At 38.2% G+C, this 18,780-nt stretch overlaps 1 protein-coding gene across 7 annotated transcripts in view; it reads left to right on the top strand.

Moving 5' to 3' along the window:
* Positions 1 to 7,917, top strand: part of si:dkey-237h12.3 (teneurin-3) — a 146,579-nt gene extending 138,662 nt beyond the window's left edge. For 4 of the 7 annotated variants that reach the window (XM_038699714.1, XM_038699713.1, XM_038699718.1 and 1 more), the window contains 4 exons: positions 648 to 944; positions 2,918 to 4,529; positions 5,194 to 5,324; positions 5,936 to 6,688. In XM_038699714.1, coding sequence (XP_038555642.1) covers positions 648 to 944; positions 2,918 to 4,529; positions 5,194 to 5,324; positions 5,936 to 6,688 — 2,793 coding nt within the window. Of the gene's footprint in view, positions 1 to 647; positions 945 to 2,917; positions 4,530 to 5,193; positions 5,325 to 5,935 lie in introns of all 7 variants that reach the window. The other 3 variants (XM_038699716.1, XM_038699715.1, XM_038699719.1) reach the window with 1 other exon arrangement.
* Positions 7,918 to 18,780: the final 10,863 nt, after the last annotated feature.

Here is an 18,780-nt window from a genome sequence, read left to right as displayed (position 1 = left end):
TGCATACAAAGGTGTGTGTTTTCTGCGGCCTTGCTTACCTCAGTGGTATGGCAGTGACTCTTATTAGGGACAGAAATCAACTGCACAATGTTACTGAGAGATGTTATTTTATGCCTGTGTCGCTGTCCTTATTACAACCATACAAAAATATTTCAGCAATTATTCCTTCCCATTGAAATTTATGAGTAACAGCAAGTGACTTAGTTCTTGATATAGACTGTTATCAATATTCTAGTACTGTACATACGTCCACCTCTTCTTATTCATCCTCAGAATCTGACACTCAGATTTATGATTTACAGTACTTCATGAACTTAACTTGGGTGGTTACTTTGCCTCAGAGTAATTTTTGTCTCCACTAAATTTGTGATTTAAGTGTACCTGAACAATCGCCAGAGTGTCTCTCAGTTTAATGAGCCTCGGGAAGGAGGTGTTAATCTCTGTGACAGCTGTAGTGAAAATCCATGTGAATACAGTTTAAAGAGCCATTCAGACAAAGAACAGTTATAGCTAAACCAAAAATTTCTTCTTGATATTTCACTGTGTAATCAATGTATTTTTTTCAAGTATTGTTTTTCTGTCACAATATTGTAGGAGTAGTCGGTATTTTATGTCTAACATGTTCTTAAATCGAATCTTCCCCACAGGTGAACGGACGGAACATTCTTTCTGTCGATTATGATCGCACCCTGAGGACAGAGAAGATTTATGATGACCACAGGAAGTTCCTCTTAAAGATTATATACGACACAGCAGGCCACCCAGTGCTCTGGGTGCCCAGCAGTAAGCTACTGCCCGTTAATGTGAGCCGCACTAGCAGTGGGCAAATCAGTGCCCTGCAGAGAGGTCCCACCACTGAGAGACTCGAGTATGATAGCCAAGGCCGTCTGGTTTCCAGAGTGTTTGCTGATGGGAAGATATGGAGTTACACCTACCTTGAGCAGGTAAGAAAATACCAGAGGAAGCAATATGTAAGATATACTGTACAGCAGGCTAGTCATTATCACTACAGGGTAAAGAAAGACCCTGACATGTAGCAGAGGTCACCCTGAAGCGGCTTATTTTGCAATAATCACCAGGGACCATGTACATAATTCTGCTACTTACAGAGGTACTTGCCAAACACAATAATCATTTCATACTAATTGCAGATTGAGCACCATTTACAAGCTTTAGATATAAAAATATATAGAGGGATTACATCCAGGAGCTATACCTCACCCTAATTAAAATTAGACATTGGGTTGCAGCTAATGATGAATTTAGTACTTGAAGCTTCTACAAATTATTTCATCGATTCATCGTTTAAGAAGTACTTTTGCTTGGCGGCGGCCTGTGACGTTACAACCCAAACTCACAGCCCAACGCACGTGTGTACATTTACAGCTGAGGATTGACGCTTACTTTTGATAGCCTTCAACTCAACAATCAATCATGATTTCAGTTAAATGCTAAAGTTGCTATTACTGTTACCTTGTCTGTGGTCCGCTCTGTGGACTTGATGATAGACCAGGTGCTTTCTGATCTTATGCTGTCCTGCTGTTCCGGTAGGCAACACAAGTTTTGTTACATGGTGGACAGACTGTAACATTACAGAGTTTGGACACTTTCTTTTTCATCCCTCTCTATTTTCTCTCTCTTCCTCCACTTGCAAAGAGCGCCATCATAATCAAGTTGTGTTCACACAGCGTAAGCGTGAAGTGCGACAGTAATAAATGTCCGTGTGAGACATTGCGCTATATAGTTATATGAATTAAACGAAGCGTTGATGCAAAGAATTTGTGTCACTAAGCAATAGCCAAGCTATAATTCTTTGAAATCCTGCAAGAGCACAGTTTTACACAAATTCAACGACTGTATTTACTCATTTGTTAAATTTGTGCTCCTCTCTGAACACCACATCTGAAAATGTGCAAATGTTTGAGCAAATTGTTGTGATTTGTCTTTGTACTGTAGTATTCAGGTCTGCTCCTCTACAGTTTTCTTTGGAAATTATAGAAATATACTTCCTTGCTAAATACAATACACTGAGGCTAAATTATTTACATAGTGATTTAAAGAGTATATTATGCCACACATACACAAAAATAAAGATTGTGGAAATCTACTAAACATTTTGATCAGAAATGGACATAAGTAAAATATCACTCTTCTGCTGTATTGCTCTATCCATCTCTTCCACAAAAATATCCTTTAGTTGTTTTGAAGAGCGCATTTAAGATTACACGGAGATGCTCAGCTATAAAAGCATGCAGAGATTTCCTCAGCCACTCCTGGCCACATCCTTTCGTTGCGTGACCTGGAGAGGCCATGTCAACACTCTTGACATAAGGAACACAGAGAGCTCAGGGAGCGCAGGGAACCTCGATGTAGCAACGGATGACTGGGCATGACATTTTAACAGAAAGGGTGGTAAACCTTTAGAAGACAGACCACACTCCAAACTGCATATCATTTTAATTAATTAAACTAGTCTCTGTGGGTAAGTGGAGTTAAAAGTAAACATTTCTTATGTCAGGTACTTTTGTATGTTAACTACCAGACAATCGTTAACAGTATTATATTTACATATTTGAAACAAAACAAAACAGCGTCCTTAGTAAATGTTCTTGACCAAGCCATGTAGTATTTAACATCAATATATCATTTTCAAAGTAGTTGTGATCATTTTAAAACTAAAGATGTGTATGCTGCATTAACAGATTAGACAAGGGACAGCACAACATGTAGCTGCTCTCTCACAACAGTGATAGCTCACACTACCTAGTGCATTTTTTATATACCGTTTCTCCTCTTCTCAAACAGGAAATTTCTGCTCACACTGCCTGCACTCAACCTTCCTGGCATTACACATATATTATGTATAAATATTATGCAACGCAAGAAAACACTTGCTATTTTGCTCTTTTCCCTCTAGTCCATGGTTCTCCTGCTCCACAGTCAACGGCAGTACATATTTGATTTCGACTCTCTGGACCGGCTTTCTGCTGTCACGATGCCAAGTGTAGCCCGCTACACCATGCAGACCATCCGTTCAGTGGGCTACTACAGGAACCTTTATCACCCTCCAGAGAGCAACGCCTCAGTGGCTGTGGACTACAGCGAAGATGGGCTCCTACTGAGAGTAGCACACTTCGGCACAGGCCGTAGGGTACTGTACAGATACCGCCGGCAGAACAAACTGTCAGAGATCCTGTATGACAGCACAAGGGTCAGCTTCACTTACGACGAGACAGCAGGTGTGCTGAAGACCGTCAACCTGCAAAATGAAGGTTTCATCTGCTCCATCCGTTATCGTCAAGTGGGTCCGCTGGTGGACCGGCAGATTTTCCGCTTCAGCGAGGATGGCATGGTAAATGCACGCTTTGATTACACCTATGACAGTAGTCTGCGCGTCACCAGCGTGCAAGGTGTCATCAACGAAACACCACTACCCATCGATCTATACCAGTTTGATGACATCTCAGGAAAGGTTGAACAGTTTGGGAAGTTTGGGGTGATCTACTATGATATAAATCAGATAATATCCACTGCAGTCATGACCTACACCAAGCACTTTGATGCACATGGACGAATAAAGGAGATCCAGTATGAGATATTCCGCTCACTCATGTACTGGATCACTTTCCAGTATGATGATGTGGGCCGAGTCACCAAGCGAGAGATCAAGATTGGACCCTTTGCTAACACCACCAAGTACAGCTATGAGTATGATGTGGATGGCCAGCTCCAGACTGTGTACCTGAATGAAAAAGTGATGTGGCGCTATACGTATGACCTTAATGGAAATCTGCACCTTCTGAATGCAGGAAACAGTGCCAGACTTCTTCCTCTGCGCTATGACTTGAGAGACCGCATCACCCGCCTCGGAGATATCCAATACAGAATGGATGAAGATGGTTTCCTCCGTCAGAGGGGAGCAGAAATCTTTGAGTACAACTCCAAGGGACTCTTGGTGAGGGTCTACAGCAAGAGCAATGGCTGGACAATTCAGTATCGCTATGATGGACTCGGACGCAGAGTGTCTACCAAGACAAGCTTAGGCCAACACCTACAATACTTCTACGCAGACCTGAGCTACCCGGCCAGGATTACACATGTATACAACCACTCCAGTTCAGAGATCACTTCACTTTACTATGACCTCCAAGGCCACCTGTTTGCTATGGAGATCAGCAGTGGGGAAGAGTTCTACATCGCCTGTGATAACACCGGCACACCTCTGGCTGTCTTCACCAGCAACGGCCTCCTGGTCAAACAGCTCCAGTATACAGCGTATGGTGAGGTCTACTTCGACTCAAATCCAGACTTCCAGCTTGTGCTGGGGTTTCACGGAGGACTGTATGATCCCCTGACCAAACTACTGCACTTCGGAGAGCAGGATTATGATATCATGTCTGGAAGGTGGACTGTTCCAGATGTCTCTACTTGGAAAAAAGTTGGCAAAGAGCCAGCTCCTTTTAATTTATACATGTTTAGAAATAACAACCCCATCAGCAAAGTCCATGAAGTGAGAGAATACGTTGCAGGTAAGAGATATAGCAGTGGAATCTGCTGGTACTATTAATTTTTTAGGGCCATGAGTAATGATTATTTCCATTATCGATTTTACTGCAGATGAATTTCTCCATCCATTCATAAATCCATAAACTGTCAGAAAATAATTAAAAGTGTCCAAAATAATTTCAATCCTTATCCTTTTTATTTATATTCAATCCTTATCCTTTTTATTTGACCTTGAGCCCAAAGATATTCAGGTTACAATCATATCACAACTGAGAACAATGAATGTTTGGCTGTGTTATTATCAAATGTAGGGTTATTAATAACTGTTCTTCATACAGTTTTATATTTATATATTTCCTTTTATTTATTTTGTAATAATTAGCATTTACTTTGCAGCTTCCAGATTTTAAATAAAATCAATGAAATAACTGGCTGTGCATATCACAATCCTGCAACAGCCACAGATACTGTCAGAACATTTGATTTATTGATTGCTGTCGGGACATATATAGAGATTTTCAATTAATATAACCAAAAATGGTTCTGAAATAAATTGCCTACACTAGATTTAAGTGACATGTCAACCTCAGTATTTACTGTTCAAGAAGTTTTCTAGTAAAAAAGTATGGTACTGTATTCATGCTGTATTTTTAAAATGTCTGTCGTTAATTTATTTTTCCTGCACAGATGTGAACAGCTGGCTTGTAACCTTTGGCTTTCATCTTCACAACACCATTCCTGGGTTTCCGGTTCCAAAATTTGATTTAAGCATGCCATCCTATGAACTGAAGAAGAGTCAGCTCTGGGATGATCTGCCGGTGAGTAAAAAGAATATCTATCAAGACTGCTGAACACAAAATAAATAGAATAGCAAAAAAGCAACTATTATACTCATCCAGCCAACAGCCAACATGCTTTTGAAAGCATAGGGGATCAGATGACAAAAAATGAATACATTTTTTCATTTCTTTGTTTTTCTCTTGCGTCAGTATTTTGAAGCTGTCATTTCTTAATTGGATTGCTATGTATTTCATAGAATATCAATTTTAATTGGGCTATATTTGCATAACAATACGCATAATAAGCACAAAGTCTACTTTCCTCTGTCTTGTTCCTTTTAGTTACCAGTTGAACAGCTTTTAACACTGTCTAACTTTTATGTAATATTTTGGTGTTGCTACTGTTAAAACAATCTTTTGCAGCTATTTATGCTAGGCTTCTTTGGTCTAAGGCATTAACACAAGTGTTATTGTAAAATTGTCATTGGGGATTTATCTACTTTTGGCTTGAGAACACAACTTGAAAACACCATTATCTTAGACGGGGATGAAAAACTCTCTGAAGCAGAGCAGTAGCTGGTTCTAAATGGCCTGGAGAGTCAGGTTCTGCCATGTTCATGCGTTAACGTTTCACTGCACTTTTCCTACAGTCTATCTCTGGGGTCCAGCAGGAAGTAACCAGACAAGCACATTCTCTCTTGTCATTTGAGAGACTGCCAGAGGTCCATCTCAGTCGAGGTCGCAGAGGTGAAAAGTCTTGGCTGTGGTTCTCAGCGGCAATGTCTCCCATCGGAAGAGCGGTTATGTTTGCTATCTACAAAGGCAGTGTTCACACTCACACACTCAATGTGGCCAGTGAGGATTGTATCAAGGTTGCAACAATCCTCAACAACGCTTTCTATTTGGAAGACCTCCACTTCACTATAGAAGGCCGGGACACACACTACCATGTCAAACCAGGCCTTCCAGATGCTGACCTTGCTGCATTACACCTCACTAGTGGACACAAGACTTTGGAGAATGGTGTCAATGTGACCGTTTCCCAGTCCACCACAGTCATGGATAGTCGAACTCGGCGTTTCGCAGATGTGGAGATTCGTGCTGGTGCACTAGCTCTTCATATCCGCTATGGATCCACTGTGGATGAGGAGAAAGCACGGGTTGTTGAGCTTGCTCGTCAGCGTGCCCTTGCAGGTGCGTGGGCAAGAGAACAACAGCGAGTGCGAGATGGCGAGGAGGGGGTCCGCCCCTGGACTGAGGGCGAGAAGAGGCAGCTCTTAAGTAGCGGAAAGGTTTTGGGGTATGACGGCTACTATGTGCTCTCCATTGAGCAGTACCCAGAATTAGCAGACAGCGCTAATAACATCCATTTTCTTCGGCAAAGTGAAATTGGGAAAAGGTAACAATACGCGGTGCATTTTCTGCCAAAGAGACTTGGTTTTGGTAGAGACATAATTAGACAAACTGAAAAGCAGCTGTAAACAGTGGTTGCTATATGTACCCTGAGTGTCGATGTGTTTTTGTAAAAAAAAAAAAGAAAAAAGAAAAAAAGACAAAGAAACAAATACACGGGGTCTAAAGCAATGCTGTGCATTGTGACCTAGGGACTACAGAGTAAATGTATAACAACACCAAGCCTTAACATGGCAATTACAGGTCATTTCTTCTGTTGCACAAGCCTTTTGGACTCTGGACTCTGAAGCAGATGAAACAGTGAGCTAATATAGGTGTTTTATGGGTTTTTCTTTTGTTTGTATTTTCATCAAGAAAGGTCTGGTTCAACAGAAAGTATTATAATTGCAAAGGAAATGTTTACATTATGCATATCTGCACTTCTCTAGAAGTACGGGGCTCGAGAGTTCACACTCCTAGAGCAAGCTATGTCCTTGAGCAAATGTTTGTTTTGGACGTTAGAGATATCCTCACTAAACAACCACTATGTATGCCAGATTTAGCACTGTAAACATCAAAATGTCTTATTCTCTTTGAGATGTTTTTAAACAGAATAAAGTTTCCATGTTTAAATACCCAATATTCATTGTGAAAAAAAAGGACAGTAAAGGTATAACGAACTCTGTTGGGGGGAGGCACAGATGTGTCTTGGATTGCACAGGGACACCATGTTTTGTAAATTATGCAAGAGTTTTATGTTGTTTTTTTTAAGAAACTGAATAAATGTCTGTACTAGTCATATTTACAGTAATTCATGTTGTGTTTATACATGACAAAGTCCAAATGATTTTCTTTTATTTTCTCTGATTTTTCAGACATGCATTGTTTTCTTTTTTACATTTCTCCTAATATGGCTAATGTGAGGCTTCTTCACAATGGTCTGTTTTAAGTAATTAACAGAAACCTGTGCATGTAGTGACAAGTATTTACAAGTGGTGATGTATCTATAACATGCAGTCAACTATTTTTTTCCACTACATTTAATGTTTATTGGGCATAATGCCTTTTGACCTGGCTTCCTGTCCAATGAATATTTCATCAACACCAATATTTCATGAACCCATCTCACATAAACAAAGTTCCAGTGGATCCAAATATAGATTACATCCATGTTCTCGGTAGGTATAATTTCTTTGAATGTTAAATTCACTCATGGATTAAAATGATATCTGGGTTCTTTTTGGTGTGTTGTTTTTTTAAGATTTGAACAAACTTCTGCCTTTTTGTTGTCATCTTACAAATCTATTGCTTTGTTTTAAATGAATAAGACAAGTGAGAAAAATGTGTTATTAGATAGCGGTTTACTCAGACACTAATCTTTCCAAATAATTATGTATGCATGGTCTGCGAATTCCAAAAATTCCAAAATCACATAAAACATCTTCTGAGCTACAAAGCCAAAGGGGACAAATCCAACGTTCATATTAAATCAGCTGCTTGAAGCTGTTTTGAACTGGGGTGTTAATTGTAACTAACCTGAAGTGATCAGTCAGCATTTTAGGTTTTAAGGTATAACTTTATGCGAGAACATTTGATAGTTACATTTTTTAAATTAAGTCTGGGTTGTGATACGCATTCCCACATTCATCAAAGCACAGAGTTCTGATGGTGGAGTGCATAATTTTGAAAACGACCCCTTCGTATGAAAGTGTTTTCTTTTTCATGGTAAACTTCAAACAGCATTTTAAAACAAACACAAGGTTGTTTTATGCTGTTGACCTCCCCTCTGCTACGCCAGCATCCCACAGATTCTTTATGTAGTTTCAGAAATTTTAGGATGTTTTATGACATATAGTGCTCAACAAAGCTACTTCTGAACTACATACTTTAAAAGTTATTAGACTTCCTTAGGGTATATCACCCCCTTCACCACCAACCTATAATGAAATGTCTTAATAAAGTTCCCCTGTGAGCCATTGTCAATTGTACCTTTACACTGAAATTACAGTGAACTTAAACAAACCAGTTTGTTATGATATATCCATACAATTTCAAACCCCACCAAAACCCTGTTGAAATCTTCAAATACAAACTCTGATCTGACAAATATAAAGCATTCAAATGTTTCATTCTCTGAAAAGTCCTATGATGCTCCCTAGTGGTATAAATTGCATAGTTCATAAAGTCATCCTGCTGACTGTTTATTTACATACCATTCAGCACTACATATTGTAACCCCAACCATCACTATACTTTCAGAGAGGTCAGAAAAAACTGCTGCTTTGAGCCCCAAATTCAAATAATTCAGTCAAATTCTAGTGATTAGTGCGGCAGATGTTGGGGAATGACTAAAAATCACTTCTGGATAATTCAGGATAATTTAATGTGACATCAATAGTAATAAATAAACCATAATATTTAAACGATACTACTGCTGCAGTATCACACTGTGACCACAGTTGGCACTGACAAAGCAACAGAGCAGCATATCACTACTCCGTGCAAGTAGACCTACTTGAAAGGCTTTTTATGAGAGATGGCTAGACTTTGCATGAACATGCAATATCTACACCGGAACAATGGAAAAATAAGGCATGTTTCATAATTCAATAGAGCCTCATTCTGTGCATGTAACACAAAAGGTAGCCATATGGAATCACACTGTCAAACATCAAACAATCAAACATTACATCACTGAAATGGATGTTACACATCATAGATGATGCTCGAGTATTTAATGGGTTGATTGTAACTTTTGAGCATAAGTCAATAAATGTCAAAATGGTTGTTGAAGTGAAACTATCTGTAACTACATTTTGCATCCATGGAGGTTTAAATATAGTGGTTTGGACTCAAGTTTTGAATTTCAGTCAAATTCAATTACAATCATGACATAGAGCTGAGAGTAAGCAAAGCTCCAGTAATTTAAAATTGTTGAATTTACAGTAGTAATACATCAATCAGTGAAGTAACATTAGAAATGTGCTATCGGGTGCATCATCCAAGCTGATTAGATAATTATGAACACATGGAATTGTCAAACAGATTGAGCTCTCTAATGAGCTTCTAGTAAATAAAATAGCTGATTGCTTCTCCAAGGGGCATCACACATTTTAAATCTTCAATTACCATACCCCTTCTTTGACAGTATACATTTGATCTGCATGTGATTTTGTAAAAGCCATCTCAGTGTGGATGTCCTTCCATGACTTTTACCAGACGTGCTTTTTCTGCCAACCAGAGTTCACATTCACGTTTATCATGATTGCTTTTATTCACCTTCAGCTGAAAACTTGTGGACTTCCTCTGCGACAAAATATCAACAAGACCTGTAGAGGTAAATTAAATTTGAGGTATGCCAAAACTCCATCTCACATGAATTGAAGTATTTATTTGCAGGATTTCAAAATACACAGTATGAATTTAACGGCGGCAGAGTTAAACCTAGGATAATATAGGAGGGGTTTTCTCCGAGACTCATGATACCAGATAATATGGATACAATACATTAAAAAGGCAATGCACATACAATTTCCAATATTCCATTCAGTTTGTGAACCAAATGTGTTTGGATGTAATAAATCAAAAAGGAACAGTGGAAAGGCTTGGTATAATAGTACTACAATGAATCTAGCATCTGCACTCATGGACCTGTAAGTATTTTGTTACATTCTGTGTACTATACAAACCAATTTAATATACATTTACTGCAAAGTGGAAGAAACCCTATTTCTACCTGGAGATTGCTGTACAGGTGCCAAAATTCAGACACAAACTGCTGACATTTACTTCAAACCTATGCTTCAAACACATGGACAATGTTTGAACTACAGACGTCAAGAAGGGCCAGCAGGCTTTGTTTTTTTGTGATCACAGAATAATTATTTTATGATCTCGACATGACAAGCTTTGTTCTGCGCTTTGACAAACGCTCTGTTTTCTTGTGGACACAATAACAACGTTGTGATCTTGACATGAACTAAAATGTCATGCTGTGATTATTAGATACAAATGTATTCTGATGTGGTAATCACTTATAAGCAGTACAGCAGTTTCTACCACTTACGTTATATATTAGATTTGTATATTATAATATTTTCACATAATAGTGTTTAGTGACTCAAACTGCATAAGTGACTGTAATGTTTCTATATTTATATAATGTAAATTAATGGTTAGTCTACAATATAATGACTTCGGATCAAACACCGCTGGCTGGTTGCCTTTAATTTGTTCAATTCATTCCATTACACTTGAATACAATGAAACAGTGTCATTCCAAGATAAAAAAAATAAAATATATATATATACACAATAACTGTTCAAATATTTCAAATTATGTAAGAGGCAAGTACATATAAACTGTAAACATATCGACAATCAGAAATAGTAATAATGTAAAGATGTTTTTCTTTGATTATATCTGATATCTTCTGATTACATTTGATCATCAGAATCTTGAAACATCTTAATCTAAACATCTAATTACGTAATGTTCACTAGAAGATTGGGTTAGTTTAAGTTACGAGATCAAAATAATTGTTTAAAAAAATTTTACTATGCAATTATTTAAACAGTTATTGCTAATAAGGTGGCTAGTACACAAGCACAAAGAGCAACATGTAGATCTTACTTTTAATATATTTGTTGCTTTTTGACAGTTTTATTTTACACTTTAGTTTAAATATATTATGTTTGGAGTTAAAGCTCTTAAAATGATGGTTTGAGAGTACAAAAATTAAAACTGATAGGAAGATAAAGTCAGAGGTAGCCGATGGCATTGCTGACACTTGACACACCTAGAGCACAGCAGCAGATTTGAAGGACAAGGATCATACGCAGAGGAAAAGTTTAACTTTCATTGGGGATTTTACATGGCAGTAAGCCAAAAACAGGCCTGGCTTTCTTTTAATCAGTGACTCACTCAGACCTTGGAGATGTGTGCGTACTGACACGTGAGTCATATCAGTGAGATGGACAGGTCTGTAAAAGCTTCGGAGATTTACACTGATTATCTCATCTTGTCTCACACATCTTATCCACTGCACCCCTTTTTCTGACTCGCATCACTTTCTTCCCAGCTAAAGGGGCACCAGAACAAAGCATTTTGGCGGTGCTTCTGCTCTTCTTGTTCAGTCTGCAGCCTTATATCGCTTGTACCATGTCCCAATTCAGAAATAGCTGCTTGTTATCATCCCTCTGATCTTCTGAGGACAGTTGCACAGGCTGTTCTAGAGAACTCTACAAAGGGATAAACAAGGGCACTAATGATCTTGAAGAGATTTAGATAGTGGATTGTGGATTGTGGATTCTGAGTCATACACTGATGAAACTGGGTTAACTGTTGTTCAAAAAGAATGTGCTAGTTGCGATTGACAGTGTGTTGTGTGGTTCGGGTATCCTCAACCAATCTAGCCAATTGTGAATGAAAACAAACAAAACCCAATAATACATGCCTTACAGAAATTACATTTTCAGCTTCAAACAAGGTTTGGATGGCCACAATCACCAGCTCTAAATGTATGTATATCTGATTCACCAATTTCACAGCTACAAACACAAACATAAGCTCAGTGTACATACTTTAAGAACATATTATGTAATGTCAATACACTCTCAATAACCTTGGAAGCACACATCTCCAATGATGTTCACTGAGGTAAATTAAATATTAACCAAATTGTAAATATTTACAGATGAGTCCAATGACCTACAGAGTGGCATCAGTGATTCACGGAGATCTTTGTGATAGAGGAGAAGTTAACACAGAAAGGCTTCAACTTACATTTATGACTCATTGTTTATGCTTTTGTGATTGTTAATGATTCAGTCAGTTAGAAATCATGAAATTATTTAGTTTAGTTGTGTACTAATCAATTCATAACTTAGATATTTTTATCAAAGCAACCATAATATTTGCATTTCCTAGATGTGTTTCATTTTAATCAAAGAATAATAGCTAACTTATCAGAAGGTGTCCTTGTTTAATAGCGCCTCCTAGCAGGAAAAAGTGTAACAACATAAGATTACGCCTTTACTTCATAACCAATCGGGGACTTTCACTGACTTCTGTATTTTGATCATTGACCAAACAAAAACATCACATCCCATCAGGAGGAGCTTTCTATGAAAGAAATGTCTTTGTTTGTATTCGATTTGTATTTGTATAGTTTTTTCTGCAAAGTAGAGATCTCCGTCCTGTGTTTGGTTCCTACAGACCTGATAGTGGTTATTTTGTTAAAGTTATCAAAGGCTGAACAAGGGAAAGACAATCAACCACATAACAATAATGTCAACATAGTTACCAACAACATAAGCCCTTTTAACTGGCAATTTTTCTTTGCGCGCTTTACAGTATGAGGATGTGTATTTAGTATTACATTTTAAACCTTTTAGATCACACCCCATCATATTGTGCACCTATTTAACAACATATGCCTGTTTTCCCTTTTTTTAAAAACAAAAAAATGTATTTCTTTCTATTTCTATCAAAATCCAATCTTGTTTTCTTCCAGTAAAACAAAATTATGTGTGCTTACTAAGCTTGAACTTGCCAGTTTCAACGAATAATATCAATACATCACAATCAATGTTTTAGCGGCACAGAGCTAAGATTCAATAGTTAGCTAGTGAGCAACAGAATGGTATGTTTTGGGTGTGTCTTCGGGTGTTCGCCACCTCAAACCTTGTTTGGCAGCACAATATATTGTTCCAGCATCGACAATGTAACGTGCATATGCACAATAGTCACATCGCAGGATATGTCATATCAAGCAAGTCAAATTAACTCAAACACCTCAACTGCTCAACACAAAAGGAAAATTACCACAGTTCTCATTTTCCAAGATTAATCTACAAGAGAAGTGTGTCTGATGTAACATAATTTACAAATTTTTTAATGAACTTGTAATGAACTAATGAAGTTTTATTTTTTTCCTTTTGTTTAAAATGTTTACTGCATTAAAACTAAAAAAGAATGGTATAAGTGAGAGAAAAGCTGTGGTGCAGGCGGTAAGGCACCAGTCGTATTTATCACCGCTCTCCACCAGGACAGGCATTGACTTTATAAAGGAAATGAAAGTTGAGATGGAAGGATGGTTTAACGTTATTGTATTCAGGAGATAAATGTGTATGGGTGTGGTTTCTGTCAGTAAATAAAGAAATTAAAACAATGAGTACAATACTGTTTGTTACATATACTGTAAATCATACAACACTCCTATCATTATCTGAACAGGAATATGTGAGAATATACTGTCTAATGCACAACTAAAATGAGAGCAATATAAACCCCACACCTGTAATTAATGCCCTAACAGTAGCCACACTACTCTTTAACACAGGCATTCCTTTAAACATATCCAACATGAAGAATGTCTGTAACTAAATAGAAAGGGTTCTTAGGTCAACTGAATACAAAGCTACATACACACTCATATAACGAGAGTTACGTCTAGTAACTACCACGGTCCGTGCCTAAGTATAATTCATCTGCAGTTGTTAACATTGTATGATGAAAAATGCCAGTTTAGGGGGTATTACCTAATTTCATTACGTGCTCTAATACAAGTGCAAACGTATGTTGACCCATGCGTACCAAAGCGTTGGCTTGTTCCATTATCCACAATTGAAATTGAACGATGAAGTCCAAAACCGGAAACAGAGACCGCTCACCTTGTGTGTAGGGAATACCTGTCTCCAGCCTCTGGATTTCAAAAACTGTCATTTAGGAGAGCTAAACTTAATAAATAAACAAAAACCCTAGCCTTAATATTGAACATAATTCATAATTGTCCTATTTCTGCTACTTTACCATCAATTATTTTAAATAAATTGGCTCGAACACTGGAATTATTATAGAGTGCTGGGATTTATGCCTAATAATTAATTTGTATAGCCTATTCTTCAATTTATTTATTTAATTACGGCTATTTAATCTGTTACTTCGTGTGACATTAAAAGATTTACATAGTGTTACGACTTGTGATGAGTCTGTCTGGTAAAAAAAGTTGATTTATCTCGAACTTTTGACTTCATTGCTGCTGGTCTCTTGTCATGGAAATAACACTACTACCTCGTAATGTAGGAACAAGATTAACAGAAGCGGCCGGTCAGCACAAACACTGTATCCTTACACATTAAGCATGATATATATATATAAAAATATATGTCCAAAAGTATTGGAACAGTAGGGCATATTTATTTGTTTTTGTTGTTCACTGAAGACATTTGGGTTTAAGATCAAAAGATGAGACAAGCGTTCAGAATTTCATCTCTCGTTTCCTGGTATTCACATCTAGATGTGTTAAACAACTCAGGACATACCACCCTTTGTTTGAACCTACCCATTTTTCAAGTGAGCAAAACTATTGAAACATGTGACTGATGTTTCTTGTTGCCCAGGTGTTGCCTTTTAGGTTGACTGTCCAAACATTAAATAGCTCTGCATGACTAGTCTAAGTTTTCATCCTTGATTCAAACCTATAAAGACTGCATTTCCTGTTAAAGAGGATAAACCAATATGAAGACCAGAGAGCTGTCTGTGGGAGAAAAGCAAGCCATTGTCAAGCTGAGAAAAGAAGGAAAAATCGACCAGAGCCATTGGACAAACATAAGGCATAGCAAGCACAACAATTTGGAATGTCCTGAAAAAGAAAGAAACTACCTAATGTCCAATTGGCATAACGGGCTGTGACAATATTTGACAAAGCTTCATGTAGTCATAGCCAGGCCTGTAGTCAGCTTCATGGGTTATCCTGAACTCAAATGTGTTGTTGTCAGGAATTTTTTATTTAGCCCAATATTGTTTCAGCATACAAGTATTTTCCAATTATTTATTTATTGTTTTTCCAGCAACCCAAAAGAATAACGTAATTTCCCTAGCAGTTTAGAAATATTTAACATGTTTTATACTTCCTGTAAATATAATCCAATTAATCTTATTTCCATACTACAATTTGTTAAGACCTGGTTTTGAAAACGTGTTTTGAGGCGAGTTGTCTCTGTTTACGGTTTTAGACTTTCTTGTTCAATTTTCATTGTACAAGTTGGATAATGGAATAAGCCGAAGTCTTTGGTGCGCTAAATTGCATTGCACATCTTCATTCAGTGCGACAATTACACAGGCATAATGCTAACATCGTTAGACAGCATCAGCTCTGGAAAAATTAACTCACATGGGACATACATTTGCATTAGCGCAAGTAGAAAAATTAAATTTGGTAATACCCCCTAAACTGACATTTTTCATCATACAATGTTAACAACTGCAGATGATTCATACTTCATGCACTGACCATTTACACTTATTTCGTTGACGCACACCTCTTAGGAGTACAACACTTCATGGTAGTAATGTCACAACCCACTAACTAGCTTGCGCACAACGTAATGAGAATGTTGTGGTCCTCTTACGCAAAGTGACGTCACCGATTTACCCAAGCTTATTGTTCTCTCACTGTCTCAACTAAAGAACACAGAATGGATATTAAACAACAATATATATCGCATAAAAGAAAAATATCAAAATGTCAGTTTTTTCCGATATCGTGCAGCCCTATTTTACACTCAGCCTCACTGATTACTGTACAAAATACTACTTTATTCACTGACTTGGCCTGAGATTTATGGAGTATCTGATAGACAGCTTTAAAGTGACTACTGACTGCAGCTAAGTGTAGCTACCATCAGTTAGTTAATGCTAGCTCAGATAGCTGAGCAGATAGCAGTCCTTAAGCTTATCTGTTGGTGTTTAAACCACTAGCACAGGAGCTTTGGAGGTGGTTTTCAGGCCTAGGGCCACAATTGAGCTCAGTAGCCTCTCAGTGAACACAGCCTCCGGAACCAATGGAGGCCACTTTGACATCAGGAAGTACAGTACTGAGGTGATTTACGGAGTGTCCTCATGGACAGATAGTTTAACTTGTTGCAAAAGTAACCGATAACTGCTGCTTACTGTAGCTGCTGTTAGCTAATTAGCTCGGTTAGCCGTGCAGCAAGTGGCCTGTATTCCTTGTCGTCAAACTGGCTTCCATCTCGGGAGGCTGTGTTCTAGTGTTGTGTCGTTCAAAGAACGTTTCGTTCATAAGACCTAATCGTGTATATGACTCGGGAGGAACAGGTTGTCTCAGTGAGTGATTCATTCATTTTCACACATGCCAGAAGGATCGTGGACTCTTACGTTCACTCGTCACACAGCAGCTGCCTGGGCTCCGTCAGCACAGGAAACAGAATTGATTAGTTCAGACTCTCAACTGTGGGTCTGTTTGAGTCGTTCACTTGTCACATGACAGCTCAGCTACAGGGCTGTGGTAAGCAGGCAGCACAGGAAACAGAACTGATTAGTTCACGACTCTCAACTGTGGGTCTCTGGGTCTGACTCGTTCACCGTTCACATGGGTCCTCCTCAGTCTTTCGTTCACTCGGCAGGCTGAGTGACTGCCAGCGCCAGAGAGTGAGAGGCAGGTCAGCTGTCAGGTAACAGCCACTGGACTGTTGTTATACATCTATTTTGTTAATTATGTGACATTTAATAAAGCATAACATTATTACAGCGCAGTGATGTTGTGCTAAGTTATAGTTTTAACACAGCTGTACCATAACTTGCTAGTGTTTACAGCCAAAAGCCGATGAGAGTTGTTCTGGGTCCACTTCAGAGCCCTGACAGGGTTCTACCTGGAGCTGAATCACCTCCGAGGTCGTCTCCTCTCCAAAACAAACAGACCCGGTCAATAAAACATTAAAACACAGCCACGTAGCAACGTTAGAGTTAGCTCTGTAAACAGCTAACAGCTGATCCAGGTCCGCCAGAAAACGCGATGTAACTTTTCCTTTTTATTTACCAACAGAGCCGTGCTGTTGTTTCACAGCTCGTGACTGGTGAACAACCTGCAGTGTTTAAGAGCGATGTGCTCATGTTTGTTTCTCTCTGTCTGCAGAATTCAGACCTGATGTGGCCCATTCTGCGTCCAGACCTGCCAAACTGCTGCATTCATGTGTGTTTGTTTCTCTGTTCCTCTCTCTGTGCTGGAGTTCTTTAACAACTTGGTGGCTTGATCCAGATTATTATTAAATTGGTTGAATTTTAATAAGAGTGTGTTTATTCACATAGTGTATCAAGCTTATTACTTCAATATATTTACTGCAAATCTGATATAAATATTTTACTCATGGATAGGGACGGTAGGCTGCTGTATGAATGTGCACTTTAGAGATAATGATAGTAATTATATACATAAGCCTTTATATGGCTGGTCTGGTTGTATACTCGGGAAAGATTGTGAAAATGGAAGGATTTAGAATTTGGTTGTGGGCCCAGGGGGGGTTATATAATGATAATATACAGTAATCAGGAGGTGAATTTGTGCATTATACTTTGTCAAATAAAGCAAGCCAGGCAGCCTTCCATGTTTGAGAACGGCGCTGTTTTAATCGCCCACTAGAGGGCTGCATCGCCACAATAACAAGCCTAGTTCAAATAAACGAAATGAACGAAATGACTCAAAAAAAGATTAGTTCATTTTAATGAACAAGATTTGAATGAACAAGTCTGTCAAAAGACTCGAACTTGCCATCACTACTGTGTTCACTGAAAGCTCCCAGTCCGGGCAGAGGACCGCTAGATGCATGGCGGGGGGACATAACGCACAAAACACCAATCAGTATCTGCAACAAGATTTGATTAGATTTTCTTATATAGATTTGATTATATATAAAACCAAGCTTATATAACCAAGTTCACTATTTCTAAGAGACAAATCATACAGATATAAACAGCAAACCTTGCAAAGTAAACACTGAAGATACCCAGTGACTGAGACAGCAATGTCCATCGAGAAGTTTCCAGAATACACAAGGTTTTTTAATAGCATAAAGCTTGCAAGCAATAATCAAGCGTTATAAAATATTCTTATGTTAAATATGTTTGATATTCCAGTTAATTTGATTATTTGCATAAAAGTATTTGTTGTTTTTCATTTTATTATTTGAAATAGACCCCGTGACTGTTCATTTAGCATGTCAAACAAAGTCCAGAAGGTGGTCCCGGTTCAAGATAAACAGCTCAATTGGGCAAATAGAGGTGGGCCGGATGATGACCATATCC

The sequence above is a fragment of the Micropterus salmoides genome, unplaced genomic scaffold (assembly GCF_014851395.1).
Source record: "Micropterus salmoides isolate LMB-PRFRI ecotype aquatic unplaced genomic scaffold, ASM1485139v1 Ms_hic_scaffold_5, whole genome shotgun sequence".
Taxonomy (NCBI): domain Eukaryota; kingdom Metazoa; phylum Chordata; class Actinopteri; order Centrarchiformes; family Centrarchidae; genus Micropterus; species Micropterus salmoides.
Note: the sequence above shows the minus strand (reverse complement) of the source record. Positions and strands in the feature narration are given on the sequence as shown.